We start from the raw sequence: 17,500 nt of genomic DNA, 5'->3' as shown, positions 1-17,500 counted from the left end.
CCGCCTGTAAGCATGTGGTCATTAGCATCTGGTGACTTGTTTGAGAGTCAGCATAAATGGCCCCCCCACCAACAAACTCCCCTACAGAAGAGCCCTGGAGCTCTTCTTTAAAAAGCCCAGGAGAATTAAATGCTCCCAGGCTGGATGTAGCCTTTGAGGATGAGCAAAAACTTCACAGGTCTGTTGTCTTCTTTGTCCTCATCCTCCTGTCGCTCTCTTGTCCTCTTCCCCTGACTCTCACTGTCTCACAAAGGAGCTGAGCTCACCTGAGGTCTATTTGTAGTGCTAAGGCTCACACTGATTGGTATTCAATTAGCTTTATTTTTTATTTTTCATGTGTGTGAGTCTGTGTTCTTTTCAAATTTTAGTTAGGTTTATAATTTAAAAAGATGTGTTTTGCCCATTGTTGCAGGAGATTTCATTTTTGAACAAAGTGTCTTATGTAAAAAACAGTTATGCTTTGGGCATAGCAACCATGTTTAGTGTTTAAGCATTAGGCAAAAATCTGTAAATAAATTGTGGCATTTTTTGTTTAAATATTACTATACAAAAATATTAAAATCTGCAAATGAAGACACAAAAGGCAAAGTTACAACACCAATAATCCCATTACAATACACAGGACTGTTTGAATAGGATTTAAGTGCATATTCTCCTCTCAAAGTGCACCAGATTCATGCATTCCAATGTAAAGGGTACAAAAGAATTTCGGCCGGGGGAGCATGCCCCCGGACCCCCCTAGAGGGTTCGGGGACCACACCTCCGCTGCTGAAAAAAATCCTGCGGGAAACACTGCCTTTATTGATCCCATGCGTTGAAATGTGTGCAGCGGAAAATGTTACAGAAGCGGAAAGGCAGGCGAAAATAGAGACGTCATGCCATATTTTAAATTAGGCCTGTATTTTAATCAATGTCACACCATAGCCTAGGTCGGTTCACACCCCCATTGTTTCCTCAGTATACCTTGGCTACAGTCCTAGTTGATCACACCCAGAGGTTGCTATATGGTCTGAAACAGCAGCCTTTTCTATTGCAGGAACATACAATATGTTAGAGGCGATAGATAACGTTTAAAAGTATTTTAAAGGGGGATATTACACATTGCGACAACATTATTGGCTCAGGATACCTTGTTACATTCTTAAAATCTTCCCTTGGGGTCTATAAACTATACATCTATCTTTCATTCGTGACCAACACTTCCATTGATTTACCGCCTCGGACGCGGACTGACCATAACCGATGGTCTCTCGAAACTGAAACTAACTTGCAGAGTGACCCACAATGGCTTCTCTATGGATGTTATTGTTGCGCCACAAAAATGAGATATATTTGCAAGCCGTTTTTACCAGCAACTTTACGCATTACCTTTACGCTTGGGCGGCCCCGGCGACTGGTTGATCCACGCCGTCTTTGAGTTAGTGTCGGACATCACCTCCATGTCGAGGAACTCTGGGGCCGTGTCCTCCTCGCCGTCCCCCTCGGAGTCGTCGCCGCTCGCCGCTTCATCCTGGTCCTTATCCGGCAGAATATAACCTTCCAGGAAAGCCATCGATCCTTTGGATTTAGCCAGAACTTCTTATGTTCGTTGGCTCACCGGATCCGCTGCGAGATACAATCCCCTCCAAATGAAACTGCGCCAATAATACGGCCGCCGTTCATGTCCCTCTCGCTCAAAAACCGCGCGCCGTTCATGCGTCACGTGCCACAGGCCAGGCTTATCTGAAGCCAACCGTGTGACGTCGTCAGGGGCGGTTCCTTAAAGGAGGCAACGGATGCAACGCAGCCTCGTGATTTAAAAGATTTGCGTGATGATGAAATTATTGTAAAAAAATGAATGAACAAAATGAAAATGTTAACAATTTTGAAAAAATTGCCAAGTGCCTTTGCAAGGCAGGAGGATGGCCGAAGTTACTCTGACTATGTTACGTCCGGTGCTAGCCACTGAAGGGAGGCAAAGAGAATAAAAAAATAACCAATCACAATTCAGTTTCACTGTTTTAGGTAAATCATCCATCCCATGTTAAACATATGAAAGGCGGCCATCCACATCTCCTCCTTGCAACCAATCACAAATCAGCGATTTATTTTTTAAACGTTCTAAGGCTAAGCAAATGAGCCTTCAGTCGTGGAACAATAATAACAATTATAATTTATATTAGAATGAAACTAAATCCAAAGCTGCATAATGAAAACAACCTTTCACTGTAACTTCGCAGCAAATCACAACAACAGCCATTCCCCCATTAACCTGACACTTGCCAGATTAATTTTGTTCCACCTAAGGTAGAACGAAATTCAACTGGCGAGTCAGGTTATTCCCCCATAGCTCCCGCGATCATAATTCTTTGGCGCCGCTACTGCTGCCCAGTGGCGGATGAAGGTGTTTACTGTAAACAGCAGCGCAACAGAAAAAGGCATTCGGTGCATCTGCAAGCTGGTAACTGGTTTATACTTAACCGTGTCATGTTATCTGTATAAATTATAACTCAACTTTATGCAAACCGTTTATTCTGCAACTGCAGCTCGTTTCATTGCAGTGCCGAGGGGTCCATGACTTACCGACCTTTTCTCCTGATTCTGGATGAAGACAGATGCAATGGGAGAACGTCTTCATATCGCATACAAACAACATAATATAAAAGGAAACACACGAAAGGGACGATTTTCAATTTGAACCAAGTTGGAATATTAAACATCCCCACACTTGCTGACATCACCTGTCGTATATCCACCTGCTTTGGGACTGCCAAGCGTCCTGACTCCTGGCTTCCACAGTGGTCGGACGAGAAACCAAACTCATCTTCTGCCGCGGACTCATCGGCTCAGACTGCATGTGCCTGGCGTGTTCTTGTAGAAAGTAGTCTAAACCGGAGCCCATGAAAGAAATCAGAAGAAAACCAACTTAGTTTACGCCACTCGCATGATTCTTTTACTTTCTGGGTCGTCATTTCATGGTTGAATGCGTTTAAGATAAGTCGATTTGGATAACTCGTCAGTGAAATAAATGTGATAGCCCGTATTAATGTATAATGTATGATAATAATCTAAATAACAATAACATTTACATTCAGGGCATTTAGCAGACGCCTTTATCCAAAGCGTGTAACATTAATAGTAAAGTAACAGTAAACAGTAAAATAAGCGTATAACATTAAACAGCGTAACAGCAGGTTAATAGTAAAGTAACACAATAAGTTACAGTAAGCAGACGCTTTTATCCAAAGCGTATCACAGTAATAGTAAAGTAAACAGTAAAGTAACATAACAATACAACATCAACCAGCGAATAACTGACTACTAGTTACATATCATGGCAGTAGGGTACAGTAATAACCAATGCCATGCATCGTCCCTTGTGGTGGGCTGTCACGTTACAAAAATGTGTTCCGTCTTCATATCTGTCATGCTGTTTGAACGCGACTGAAACAAGGGGCGTGGGCATTTCCAGAATTTAGCAATAGGCTGCTCACACATTACACACACACACCGCTACCGCTTCACTCTTTACCGCGACGCTCGGCCTGACGAGACCGACGGACAAAATGACCAGACCCATGGACAAAATGGACCGTACCACTTTCCTGTACAACGTACCGCCCAGCCTCATCGAGCACTTGTGCAAAATCATCGACAGCGGGGACGACCAGTTCGGCTGGCGCGGATTAGGTGAGAGACCAGAGTGATAGAGATAACTCTCTCTATGGCTCGGGCCGGGGGGTGAGAAGTTTAACAGGTCTGCTCACGTGCAGAGCACAGGTGGTGGACGTTTTCCGGATTAACGTCGTGCATACAATACAACCGATACATCCCGAAAAAAGTCGATGCAAACTTTTTCGTGTTCTATTTCATGCAGGCTACGCCTTATAGGCTTCGCCTTATAAGCTTGTCCTACCATAATATAACTAGAGTTATATTATATCGTTTTATTTTCTCTTCCAATTAAGCCGCGCGCATCGTGCCGAGCTGGCTCGAGGTGCGGCGCGCGGAGCGGCTCGAGGCGGCGGGCAGGAGCCCCGCGCGGGAGCTGCTGTGGACGTGGGCTCAGCAGAACCCGACCGTGGCGGACCTCGTCCGGGTGCTGGAGGACATGGGACACCACTGGGCGCTGCAGCTTTTTGTCCAGCCAGGTGAATCACTATACTACGGTTAGGAAACCTTCTCTGAACATCCTTACTGTACCATCTCATCTCATCTCATCTTCATCCGCTTGTCTGGGGTCGGGTCGCGGGGGGAGCAGCTCAAGCAGCAGCTTACTGTACCAACAGCGATATATTGTTTCTCTTTATTCTGACTAAATGTAGGCCTACTTATTGTGAGTCGCTTTGGATAAAATCGTCTGCTAAATGCCATAAACCTAAGTAAACATAAACCTGCCTTGCGGTGTTTTTTTGTGTGGGGGTCACTTCCTCTTTGTCCGGGCGTCCTTGCGACACGTGCATGCATCAAAACAAAAACACGCACGACGCTCTTGTATCAATTTGATGTTGTGTGCGTTTTAGATCATTGTAGAAGGCCGACGGAAGATCTGCCGGTGTCACGTGGGCACTTTTCACCGCCTGTAAAATGCCAGGTAAAATGGGTAAAATATGTTGAAATGATCTCAAATCATCATATTGTCATGTCACCAATAATAGCCGTTCTCTCTGAATAGGAATCCGATCAACTGGACGAGAGCTTTCTCCATCAAGTGGGCCTGCTAAGTTTTTGTGAGTGGGCAACGTAGCGCATGGTTGATCTTTGGTTTGTATTTGTAAATCGCGACATGTTTTGATACGGCGGCGTTATCGTGAGAAGAACTAGATTAATTTATTTATTTTTGTTATTATCAAATATCCAAATGTTTCACAACATGCTATCTGTAATGCTTGGCTCTCATTGGTAAATCTTCTAATTGGAAAAGATTCCTTCCAAAAATCGAATCAAAATGTTTATTCAGCAAACTCCCCCATATTGTTGTTCAACAGGCCCCACTGTAGTAACACTGTTATAAATGTCAAAATAGTTTTGCTGCTATAGGTTTTTAATAATTAGACGCTTAAGCCATTACAGGTCACTACATAGGCAGATTATTACGGCACCTCTGTGATAATGTAAGGTTTTTAAAGTAACATAAAGTCATACAATCTGTGACCGTAGCCAAGGTTGGGTGACTAACGTGACACGCACCCAATTCCCGACAGCATTTAATGATACCAGCGTGTGGGCGTGGATTTGTGTGGTAATGACTGACAGAGGTATGCAGACGTTTCTTACCTTCTTCATCTTTCACTTTCCCCTCTCCCAGCTCCCTGCTCCACGGACCCGGACCCCGAGGGGGCCGAGAGACGCGCTCTCACCTACGACGACGTCGTCGGTGGAACCAAACACTTCCACCACGACTTGAAGATCGCAGCGGGCAGTCTTTCGGACACATACAAAGGCACGTTGGGAACTGAAACGTTTGTTGTCAAGCGGTTTAAAACGGTAAGCACCTGAATGAAGAAGATTACGGCGATGATTATGGCCATGATAATAATTGTTATTATTATCATATAAACTAGCCAACTCATTATAATGAACCATAAACGGTTGGCTTTGGGCGACGAGCTGGCCGTCGCCTTGCATGATTAGTAGCACTGGTTAGAAACGAGCAGACTAAATGCAGTCCATTTACCATTCACTTTGTGAGATAGAGATAGAACAACGTTTCTGTGTTATTTATTTGATATTCTTTAGGGGAATGATCCGTTGTGGAAAGAACGATGGGATTCATTTACCAGAGACACAGAAGTGCATCACTTGTACGTATACAATCCCACGGGCACTTCTACATCTGTCTGCGTTTAGCTTGGCTCGGTCAACGGTTAGCTAATGCTAACCTAGGGCACGCCATCTTTACAGGTTTCAGCATCCAAACATCTTAAATCTGTTGGGCTGTTTCTTGGAGGAAGGAAACCACTGTCTGGTCTACCCCTATCTCCCCAACGGATCTCTGCATCAAAGACTACACGACCTGGTCAGTGACCACTGGAAGTTTCCCATTCAGGTGGTGCTTTTGTTTAAGGGTCGTTTTAAGTTGTATTTGTTTGTGGGATATCGATAAACCCCGGCCTTTTAAGTTGAAACTTGAAATTTTGCGTTCTGGTGGTTACGTTCATGGAGATTGCAGCAATCTGATCACACAAAATCTGATAGGGACTCTTTGAGAAGTTATGCTAACCCTTTGCTCATATAAAAATGTTCATAAATATTTGGCCTGATAAGCCCTTTGAGACTGTAATTCTGATTAAGGGCTATACAAATAAAATTGAATTGAATTTAACATGTTTTTTTAATGTAGAGGATTTATTTTAACTTTTTTCCCTGTAGTAATATTAATCTATTATATTGGCAGTTGGTTAATGTGTTCAGGGTAGGGAGGGGGCTGAGGGCAGGGTAACGGTGTCATCATCTAGGCTGTTTGGTCAACTAACAGTGGAGGGGGGACCATATGGACTTTATTATAACCCGGTCTTCCCCACGCTCTTCCTCCAGAAGCCGGCCCAACCCCTGTCCTGGCAGCAGCGTCTGTCCGTCATCAAAGGGGCAGCCAAGGGGCTTCACCACCTGCACACGGCGCAGCTTCAACCCCTCATCTGTGGCAACATCACCAGGTACACACACACACACACACACACACACACACACACACACACACACACACACACACACACACACACACACACACACACACACACACACACACACACACACACACACACAGCGGATCTGAACCCAAAAGAACAGCAAATAATAGAGCTACTTGTGCAAAACGACACAAATATAAAAATGTCTCCCACTCACACACCTTCGCTCTGTCACACACAGCCACGCACAAAGCTGAAGAAACGCATTATGTTACATTAATTCATCTAATGTAATGAATTCATCTACACATGTTGCTCAATTTACACTGCCTCATTTTGTTTCTTGTTAGTCATTCTTAAAAGGTGTTTTAGGTATGTTTTTAAAGCTAATATTTGAGGGTTGTATGTTAGAAACCACAACCGTATATAAAGGGACAAACTAACGTAAGATGGGATCCAGTGCTCCAGTATGGCCTCATCCTGGTCTCCCCTCCCTTCATCTTCCAGCTCCCATGTCCTGCTGGACCACGCCCTAGGGCCCCAGCTCTCCAACGTGGGCCTGTCCCGTCTGCGCCCGCCCCCCCCCCGCCAGACCACCGCCCTCAGCACCCAGAGTATCCACGGCAACCTGGGTTACCTGCCCCCGGAGTTCATCCGCCACGACGGGAAGCCCTCTTGCAGCCTGGACGTGTACAGCTTCGGCATGGTGACCGTTACCCCGTACCCTTGAGCAAAGCATTTACGTTTGAGCCGGGGATCGAACTAGCAGCCTTCTGATTACAGGTCAACCCGCTCTACCTCCTGAGCTATACGGCGACCCCAAAGCATACAGAATGCGAGTATATCGGGCGGCATTTTCTATCGCTCGCACCAAATGTTTCAGAGCTTTAACCGGTTTGTTGATTTAGTGTTCCAGAAATATAATTTATAATTAAATGACAAAACTTTGTTGAATGGAAGCAGCTTGGATTCAAAGCCAACCGCGACATTACAAACGGTTATTCTGCTGTTCGTCTCAATCACTGTCTAAAAAAAAAGTTTCCAACCGACTCTGTCATTTTATGTGCGACCCAAATTATTTCATGAGCGGTCTCTCCACTTTGCACATCAGGTTTTCCCCCGTTTGAAAGCGCATGACTCGTCATTTATAGATGCACTAAAGTCATCATGAAAATAAAACCTTTGCCCCAACATTCGGTATCCCTAATGAATACATAAGATAAAGAATAAAAAGACAAGGTACTTAAAAAAAAGCACAACCACTGCTGGCTTCGTCAAGTTTAAAGTGTAGCTCTGTTTGGTTTAGGACAGAGTTTTTGGTATCGTCACAGATTCTAGACAGACAGATCTAGAGATAGTCGTGTTTGGGACATTAGATTAGTACATTGGTGAATTAAAGAGTTGGTTAAGGGGGGTTTGGGTTTCCGCATTCATGTGGAAAAGGTGACAAGGCCTAAAAAAAAAAAAAGTTTGGTTCCTGTTGGTTGTCAGTTGAGGTCATGGGTAGGTAGGGAATTTATTTTATTTTTTTATTTTATTTTTTCCAGCGGCAGCGAATGATAGGTAGGTTGTTTTCATTTAAAAACGAGAAAATTCGCTCATCCTTGTACAGAATGAAGAGGTGCTGTACCAAAACGTAATTATAGAGGTGCTGTACCAAAACGTAATTACATAAAAAAAAAAAAAAAAAAAGAATCTTTTCTTTTTTATAAAACTCATAAAATAATTTGGGTCGCACATAAATTGACAGGGTCGGTCGGAAACCGGAACCAAACAATTTTTTTTTTTAGCCCCAATATGAATGCAGTTCTTTGAATGATCAAAGTCCTTGATATCGTCTATCACGTCTATTCATTACTTATGTCAGAAGGCCTTATGTCAGTTTGCCAAAAGCGATATTTTTGCATCGAACTGCATGTACAAAATCCCAGTCTTGATGAGACTGTAGTTTGACCACAAATGGCTTCCATAACAGGAAATAATAACCTAACTAAATTTGTTTCTTTTATAAAAGGTCATGATGGAGACAATCACAGGCCGCAAGGTGGTGGAGGAAACACCGAAACGATCACTCCTGGTGAGTGCATCCTGTGAATTATACAGTAATATAAGTATACAGTTAGCCTGACTAGCCTGTTTGCCCAAAGTTTAGCCTGTTTGCCTGACGTTAGCCTGACATTAGCCTTACGCCTAGCCTGACGCCTAGCCTGACGTTAGCCTTACGCTTTAGCTTGTTAGCCTGACATTAGCCTGACGTTAGCCTGACGCTTTGGCTTGTTAGCCTCACGCGAGCCCGATGCTAGCCTGATGCTAGCTTGACGCTAGCCTGACATGTGTTTGTTGTTGTGTGTGTGTGTGTGTGTGTGTGTGTGTGTGTGTGTGTGTGTGTGTGTGTGTGTGTGTGTGTCTCGCGCGGCCGCCAGAGGGACGTGCTGAGCGTGGAGCGGGACGACAGCGGCGGCAGCGTGGACTCGTGCGTGCGCTTCCTGGACAGGGAGGCGGGGTCCTGGCCGTACCCCACTGCCCGCAGCCTGCTGCGCCTCGCTCTGGACTGCACCGCCGCGCGCCCCCGGAACCGGCCCTGCATGGACACCGTAAGCTAGCCCCACTAACTGGAGACCATAAGCTACCCCCGCTGATCAGAGTTAGCCTGACATTAGCCTACAACAGCCTGACGCTTTAGCATGTTAGCCTCACGTTAGCCTGACATGTTAGACCGACACGTTAACATGTTAGCCAGAGACCCCGCTAACTGTAAGCTAGCCCCGCTAACTGGAGACCGCAAGCTAGCCCCACTAACTGGACACCGTAAGCTAGCCCCGCTAACTGGACACCGTAAGCTAGCCTGGCTAACTGGATCCCCCATTCTGCGTTCCTCTTCAAGAGTTTATTCTATAATGTCTTGCTGCGGCTTGTAGGACATAGACATCCAACGTCCAAGTGCTGTCACATGACAACAAGATGGCAGACGCCATCTTGTTTTCTGCTTATTTTCTGCTCTTCTCTTCTAACAAACTAATAAAAAATAAAGAAAGAAAGAGACAAATATTATGTCTCCTCCATTTCGGACTGTTTGCACTTCCTCGGGATACGGAAGATAGGGTAGCGTTCCTCTTGCCATTTCTCTGCCCTCCTCCGTGAAATGAGCAAACCGTCTGCCATGACTGCACACAAACACACAAATCGTTTTTGTAGGTCATTGTTACGGTTGTGTTATTATTGGAATTCACATCACATCTGCTTCAGAAGAACTATAGGCCACCCTTCAGCAGGGCTTTGACTTTTGGCCAAAAATCATATTCGAAGTTCGTTTGTTTATTAATATTAGTATTCGAATATATTCGAATATTTATTAATAATATTTTGACCATTAAATGCCTTCAGTAATACCTGGGCTGAATCCGAATACTTAGTACATACTATTTATATTCAGTGTCTACTACTTGACCGTACTACAGTGTCAAGTGTAGTACGGTCAAGTAGTAGACACTGAACATAGACCGTACTACACCGTACTACACTGTCAAGTGTAGTACGGTCTACAGCTATGCGTAGAACGCCTAGAACGGTCTACAGCTATGCGTAGAACGCCTCTGAACTCTTCCGAACACCGCCGAAACTCCACCGGATGTTTGGAGATGACGTGTCTCCCCTCAGATGCCGGCAAAATTACCTTGATAAGTTACCTGTTTTCCATCTTGTCATCGTTGCTATTAAATTAAAAATGTCTCTTTTTACTTAATTACTTACTTTACTTTTTTACTCTTTTTAATGTCTCTTTTTTTCGCCGCTTTATACGACGTCTTTCTAAGCCGCTGTTGGTAGTGTCGGGTCAGCCCTCTCTTCTTCGTTCGTTACCAGACTCGTAGTCTGGTAACGTAGTGACCTACCGTTGTATACTGTGGCGGTAGTACGCATTCGGAAACGTTTTCCGTGCTACACAATGCACCCTGAGCATTCGGACGCGCTATATTTGTGGCGTACTACAAAATGCATACTATAAGTATGTATGAGTATTCGGATTCAGCCCTGGATTGGGCTTTGCGAGGTTTGTTTACAGGCGTTGCTATGGTTACTGGTCTTGCGTGTTCCAACTGTTTATTATGTTTCTAATAAATCGCTGTCTAATCAATACTTCATTCACTGCCTCTTCCGTGGTCATTACAATATTATGAATAGACTGCATGGGTTCTCCGACGTCTCTCCCTCTTGGCCTGCCCATAACAGGTTCGAATATTAAGGGCTGCCTAATATTCGTTCGAATTATTTTTATTTTTTTTGATATTCGAATTATATTCGAATCACGAAGTTCGAAGTCAAAGCCCTACCCTTCAGTGTGGAGATTCGCCAACAAAGTGGAGCACCACCACTTCCTGAGATGTGGTTTGCAAACTAAGTTGTTGATGCTTCGTTTTATGTGTAGCGACCCTAGTCATGCTACTGCAGAGGTTTGGTGCTATTTCTTTGCAATATAAGTGGTTCAAAAATGCCCCAAGCCAATAACATGGACGCCAAACATTGCACCAGGCAAACTCTAATATTCGATTTTCAATGAAAAAGGTAAAAAGATAAGTATATTTTTGGCTTGAAAAAGATAGTAAAATTACACAGTGTAATTAATTTGCAACTATGTTTTTGCAACTATATTTGCCAACTATGTGTAATGGGTTTGAAGTACGGGCGGAATTGGCCACACTGAATAGCAAAACTGGGGTTTTCTGAAGATACTCAGTGCTATGAACAAACTCATTTTAACCTTTTGCATCAAATAGTGTTCCTGTTAAAATGATCATCAAAACAATGAGATCACACCACAGGAACACACCCAACTCTTGGATAGGCTTGACTGTGGAAGGGAGATAATGAAGGAAGCACTGAAGCACCTTTCCTGAGCTTTTAGAGGATTCAAACGGCTCATATCACGGCTGCAGCCGACATGCCTCCAGTCAACTCCACTCTCCTTTCCAAGCAAAACAAAACAAACGTATTCAACCACATCCTTACTCTCGGTGGTCGGCCGTCACCAAACTTTTTTACTTCCATGGCCAACAGTCACTTCCTGTTTGCCATGGAAGTAAAAAAGTTTCACATTGATCAACAACCTTTGTCTGAAGCCTCGTTGTTGTTGTTGTTGTTGTTGTTGTTGTTGTTTTTTTTCTCTGTAGCACTTTGAGATTCTTGAATATAAAGTGCATTATAAATAAAATTCATTATTATTATTATTATTGTTGTTGTTGTCGGTGACGGCGATCCTGACCCTCAGGTGCTTCGGGAGTTGAGCCAGCTGCTGCCGGTGCCCAGCCAGCCGTCCCCGCCCCCCCCGCCGTTCAGCGCCGACGGCGGACGAGACCCCCACTACAGGGAGCCGGGTCTCCCCTTGACCTCCCACCCCCCCTCGACCCCACCCCCGCCGCCGCCACCTCCGTCCCCGCCGCCGCTCCAGTCCCACCCTCCGTCCGAAGACGGGTACCACGACGACGGCAGCTACGTGGCCTCCGGCCTCGGCCCGGACTCGGCCAAGCCGCTGCCCCGCGAGTTCAGCCAATCGGAGCTGATCTTCTGGAGCAGCTGTGAGGACCCCCCGGGGCGCCACGAGACGGGCGGCGACCTGATGGCTCCGGCGCCGGGCCGGCTGACGGAGGCCGGGGTCGGGGCGGTGGAGGTGGAGGTGGCGGTGGAGGTGGAGGGGGGGGTGGCGGCTGCGGCGGTGGATCTGTACAACAGCTGGCCCGTTCAGTGCAGCTGCCAGGCGGACTCCGGGGAGCTGGGCTGCGAGGACTGCAGGGCAAACGGGTTCACGCTGGAGCACTCGGACACGCCGCCATGTGAGTAGGAGCTCAAGTTATAACATCACACTGAGTAGGAGTTTATGTTATAACATCACACTGAGTAGGAGCTTATGTTATAACATCACACTGAGTAGGAGCTTAAGTTATAACATCACACTGAGTAGGAGCTTAAGTTATAACATCACACTGAGTAGGAGCTTAAGTTATAACATCACACTGTGAGTAGGAGCTTAAGTTATAACATCACACTGAGTAGGAGCTTAAGTTATAACATCAAACTGGGAGTAGGAGCCTAAGTTATAACATCACACTGAGTAGGAGCTTAAGTTATAACATCACACTGAGTAGGAGTTTATGTTATAACATCACACTGTGATTAGGAGCTTAAGTTATAACATCACACTGAGTAGGAGCTTATGTTATAACATCACACTGAGTAGGAGCTTAAGTTATAACATCACACTGAGTAGGAGCTTAAGTTATAACATCACACTGAGTAGGAGCTTAAGTTATAACATCACACTGAGTAGGAGTTTATGTCATAACATCACACTGTGATTAGGAGCTTAAGTTATAACATCACACTGAGTAGGATCTTATGTTATAACATCACACTGTGAGTAGGAGTTTATGTTATAACATCACACTGAGTAGGAGCTTAAGTTATAACATCACACTGAGTAGGAGCTTAAGTTATAACATCACACTGAGTAGAAGCTTAAGTTATAACATCACACTGAGTAGGAGCTTAAGTTATAACATCACACTGGTAGTAGAAGCCTAAGTTATAACATCACACTGAGTAGGAGCTTAAGTTATAACATCACACTGAGTAGGAGTTTATGTTATAACATCACACTGTGAGTAGGAGCTTAAGTTATAACATCACACTGAGTAGGAGCTTATGTTATAACATCACACTGTGAGTAGGAGTTTATGTTATAACATCACACTGTGAGTAGGAGCTTAAGTTATAACATCACACTGCGAGTAGGAGTTAATGTTATAACATCACACTGTGAGTAGGAGCTTAAGTTATAACATCACACTGTGAGTAGGAGCTTATGTTATAACATCACACTGTGAGTAGGAGCTTAAGTTATAACATCACACTGAGTAGGAGCTTAAGTTATAACATCACACTGAGTAGGAGCTTATGTTATAACATCACACTGGAGCTTATGTTATAACATCACACTGAGTAGGAGCTTAAGTTATAACATCACACGGTGAGCAGGAGCTTAAGTTATAACATCACACTGAGTAGGAGCTTATGTTATAACATCACACTGTGAGTAGGAGTTTATGTTATAACATCACACTGTGAGTAAGAGCTTAAGTTATAACATCACACTGAGTAGGAGCTTATGTTATAACATCGCACTGTGAGTAAGAGCTTATGTTATAACATCATACTGTGTGTAGGAGCTTGTTATGTTATCACACTGTAGGAGCTTATGTTATGTTATCACACTGAGTAGGCGCTTATGTTATGTTATTGTATCACACTATGCGTAGGAGGTTATGTTATGTTGTCACAACACATTGAGTAGGAGGTTATGTTATCACAACACACTGAGTAAGTTATGTTAGAAGGCGAAGTTATGATTCCACACAGAGTACAAGATTATGTTATCATGCACCACACTGAGTAGAAGGTTATGTTATCAAACCACACTGTGAGTAGGAGGTTATGTTATGTTACTATACCGCACTGTGAGTAGCAGGTTATGCTATGTTATCACACTGAGAGTAGGAGGTTATGTTACCTACACTGAGAGACACACTATGTTCTGTTATCCTACCACACTGAGTAGAAGGTTATGTTATCACACTGAGTACAAGTATGTTATATTATCACACAAGACACTGAGTAGAAGGTGATGTTTGGTTATGTTGTCACATCACACTAAGTAGAATGTTATGTTGGAAGGTTATGTTATGATACCACACTGAGTAGGAGGTAATGGTATGGTAGCACACTGAGTAGGAGGTAGTGTTATGATACCACACTGAGTAGAAGGTTGTTAATAATTAATGGTCCAAACAGGGAATGTCTGTCCCGAGCTTGTCTTGAATGAAGACAATCAACCCCTGTATCTACAAGCGAAACGTTTGTGGCTTCTCCAACACTCCAAAACAAACACACGTAGCCGCCACCTTTATAAAAAAAGGAATTGTAACTTCCCCCCCCCCCCCCTTAGAACGTTTGAGTCTTTTCAAAGACGGAAATCACCCTTAAAAACAGCAAGAATGTCAAGATTTAAACCAAATGGATGAGGCGGCCTGACTGACAGACAAGTCTGAATAACAGGAAGTTGGACTCTAGTGAGCAACAGGGCGGGACCAATGAGTCAACGAAAGTGTCTATGTGGAAGTGAAACTCATTATTTATATATATCTTGCCCTACAACTGGCTATACAATATTGCAACGCTGTTGTCACTTTTATTCTGAAAGGCAAACGGAATATACTTAACTTCCACTAACGCTTACAGACTGAGAAAGAGTTCTGTTCATGAAAAACAAAAGGGTATACATGCTCAGCTGATCCTGAAGTCATCTCAAGCCCAATGTCTGAACAACCCCAAAGTCCTGAGGTGCACCGAAGGGACAAACTAATAACAATACCATTGATATTACCTAGAGAGCAATATTACTAGCTCTCGAGTGAATGAAAGCTTCTCTCGAGAGTTTGAGGCTTGACTTATTTTCCTGAGTGAATGCATCACGCTTCCGTATCCATCAACTCGCTAGCAAACTTCCAATATTCATACCGCCACTCCTGCTTTCTGCTACCATTACGCTTTGGGCCTTTAGCAGACGTTTTTATTCATAGCAACTTTCAATGAGTACATTTTTAGAAGAAGAGAAACAATATAGTGAGAGTGTAGATGAACTCTGAACAAGTCTCGAGTCTTTTACGGAAGCTGTTGAGAGACCGACGACAATACAAACGGAACACAATAGGTGCATGTTTCATAATACTTTATTTGTTCCTCAGTTTCGGAAGCGGCGTGCTACAGCTCGTGGAACGTCGTGGAGAACCCGGCCAAACAGACGCTCAGGGCCAAACTGGCACTGTACAACGAGGGTGTGCTGAACACGGAGGAACTGGTGTCTCTCTGAGGGCTTGGGGGGGGCCACCCTATGGCCCTCACTTCCTGTTTCTCGGTACCTGACTTTCAATGGCGTGTAAAATGTTACACCACCAGACAGTGACGCAACGTTCCAAATGTTAAACTAAGTGTACGATTTGGATTTTTGTATTTGATGGTCTAGTCTGGTTTTGCACACAAGTGTGTACACACACACACACACACACACACACACACACACACACACACACACACACACACACACACACACACACACACACACACACACACACACACACACACACACACACACACACACACACACACAAACACACACACACACACACACATTATGTTGCATTAATTCATCTAACGTAATGAATTCATCTACAAATGTTACTCAACTTACACTGCCTTATTTCGTTACTTAGTTATTCTTAAAAAGGTGTTTTAGGTATGCTTTAAGACCTATTATTTGAGGATATTATGGTAGTAACGATCCTGTCAGCTATTAGTGAGGGAAATGTGCCGGGATGCTCTCAATTTCAGTCACAGGTCACAAATGACTGCAGATAATCTTTTACTAGTTCTCATTCTGGAACAGTGTTTTTTTATGTTTTATTGTTCGTTAGTAATTTAAATACGTTTATAATAAATATTTGTACCTGCTTTACACATGTGTGTGTAGCTTCCCATGTGACCAGTAATAAGTAAGGAAGTAACATTAATTCTTCCCGTAAACTAAGATAAGGACCAAAAAGCACTAGATGACGTGAACACGCGTAGCTTACGTTTACGTTCCAGATAAAACAATAATTTTAAGTATGTTTGCTTATGTGTGTGTTCATGACTAGACCTCTGTTTTTATGGCGCTTGACCGAAGTGTGACGACGGGAGTGCGGTTGTAAACAGTTGGCACTAATGAGTCATAGCGGGGATAAAATAGTGCACATGTACGCATGTGGGAAAACTGGACGATTATTTAATCATTTTGTTTCGTGATGGTGAGCGTCGTTATTGTTGTAGCTGATGATTGTTTGTTTCGAAGATAGGCCCGTCATTCATGCAGGGGCCTGTACACCCTATTTTTAAAGCTGGTTCCTTTCATTCACAGCTCAGTAAAACCCCAAACTTTGCATTGAAACATTTTATTATTATTATTATTATGCCTGCACAATCTTGCCAAAATATTGGATTACAATATCAAACGTATTCAGATTTTTTTTTTCTTTTTTTAAATCATTTTCGATACATATAAAATAACTATAAAACATCACTCTATGATATCGTATCACTGTTTTGTTTTTTTTCCAGCGTTCACACATTGAATCGATTGTCGTGTCCCAATCCTGTTCGGTTACAAAAAAAAGAAACTAAACAAAGAACACATCTCACCTTGCTAGTTCACACTGATGGAACAAACCGTCAGAAGATTGACTGCACTTTAGTTCAACTGGACATTCTGTCAAAGAAAACGATAGGCTCTGAATAAATAAAATAACAAAGGGTCACAAGAGCACGTATGCAAAAGCATGTATGTTTCATGTGTAGTTTTAACCCAACTCGTCCCCCGGTCACACATTGTGGGATTATTTGAATAACTAGCATGTAGACAAAGAAAGTGGTAAGTAAAAATGTCAATCTGAACCGAGTTCTCCAACTTACCCAATAGGCCTTTGTCTCAGAGTCGTCAGTCAGGGTGAACACAGGTGTATCTCATGATGTTAATTATGGCCACAGTCATACCTACACACCACTAATTACCTAAATGAGCTACACCTGTTTTCAGTCCTTACTGTGAATCCTCTGAGTTTATTGCTGATGAAGGAATTTAACTTGGCGCCAGGGCGTTCGATCAATGAGCTTTGTATTGCCGGAGTCTAGGTTTCCGTAGAATGAGTTTAGTATCCGTTTCCAAAGAAACAAAAACAACGTTGTTTACACCGCATTACAGCTTCACACCCCCTCCTGACCTTCCTAGCTCAGACCCAATTAGAGTTTTAACT

At 43.6% G+C, this 17,500-nt stretch overlaps 3 protein-coding genes across 9 annotated transcripts in view; 1 reads left to right on the top strand and 2 right to left on the bottom strand.

Annotated features, from left to right (window-relative positions):
- Nucleotides 1–2,102, bottom strand: part of helb (helicase (DNA) B) — a 22,680-nt gene extending 20,578 nt beyond the window's left edge. Inside the window, exon 1 of one of the 2 annotated variants that reach the window (XM_030353131.1) lies at nt 1,369–2,102. In XM_030353131.1, the coding sequence (XP_030208991.1) occupies nt 1,369–1,552 (184 nt within the window). In that variant the 5' untranslated portion in view covers nt 1,553–2,102. The remainder of the gene's footprint in view (nt 1–1,368) is intronic. The other variant, XM_030353132.1, reaches the window with a different exon arrangement.
- Nucleotides 2,103–3,406: 1,304 nt separating this feature from the next.
- On the top strand, nt 3,407–16,785 carry irak3 (interleukin-1 receptor-associated kinase 3). 3 transcript variants are annotated; one of them, XM_030353179.1, is made up of 13 exons: nt 3,407–3,669; nt 3,948–4,148; nt 4,503–4,573; nt 4,655–4,709; nt 5,288–5,466; nt 5,719–5,783; nt 5,884–6,028; nt 6,517–6,635; nt 7,116–7,314; nt 8,623–8,685; nt 9,032–9,202; nt 11,872–12,433; nt 15,401–16,785. In XM_030353179.1, the coding sequence occupies exons 1-13, from the start codon at nt 3,546–3,548 to the stop codon at nt 15,523–15,525; spliced, it is 2,079 nt and encodes a 692-aa protein (XP_030209039.1). In that variant the 5' UTR covers nt 3,407–3,545; the 3' UTR covers nt 15,526–16,785. The 3 variants fall into 3 exon arrangements, with proteins under 3 accessions (XP_030209039.1, XP_030209041.1, XP_030209040.1); XM_030353181.1 differs by having other exon boundaries at nt 3,411–3,669; nt 5,884–5,998; XM_030353180.1 differs by having other exon boundaries at nt 3,413–3,669; nt 3,948–4,130.
- A 584-nt stretch (nt 16,786–17,369) lies between these two features.
- The window catches only part of flncb (filamin C, gamma b (actin binding protein 280)), an 80,455-nt gene continuing 80,324 nt past the window's right edge, over nt 17,370–17,500 (bottom strand). For all 4 annotated transcript variants that reach the window (XM_030353120.1, XM_030353122.1, XM_030353123.1 and 1 more), the window contains one exon: nt 17,370–17,500. This exon is cut by the window's right edge and continues 348 nt beyond it. The gene's annotated coding sequence lies outside the window, so the exon portion shown is untranslated.

This window comes from Gadus morhua, chromosome 4 (genome assembly GCF_902167405.1).
Source record: "Gadus morhua chromosome 4, gadMor3.0, whole genome shotgun sequence".
NCBI lineage: Eukaryota > Metazoa > Chordata > Actinopteri > Gadiformes > Gadidae > Gadus > Gadus morhua.
The sequence above is the reverse complement of the archived record's forward strand: the minus strand, read 5'-3'. Positions and strand labels throughout refer to the sequence as shown.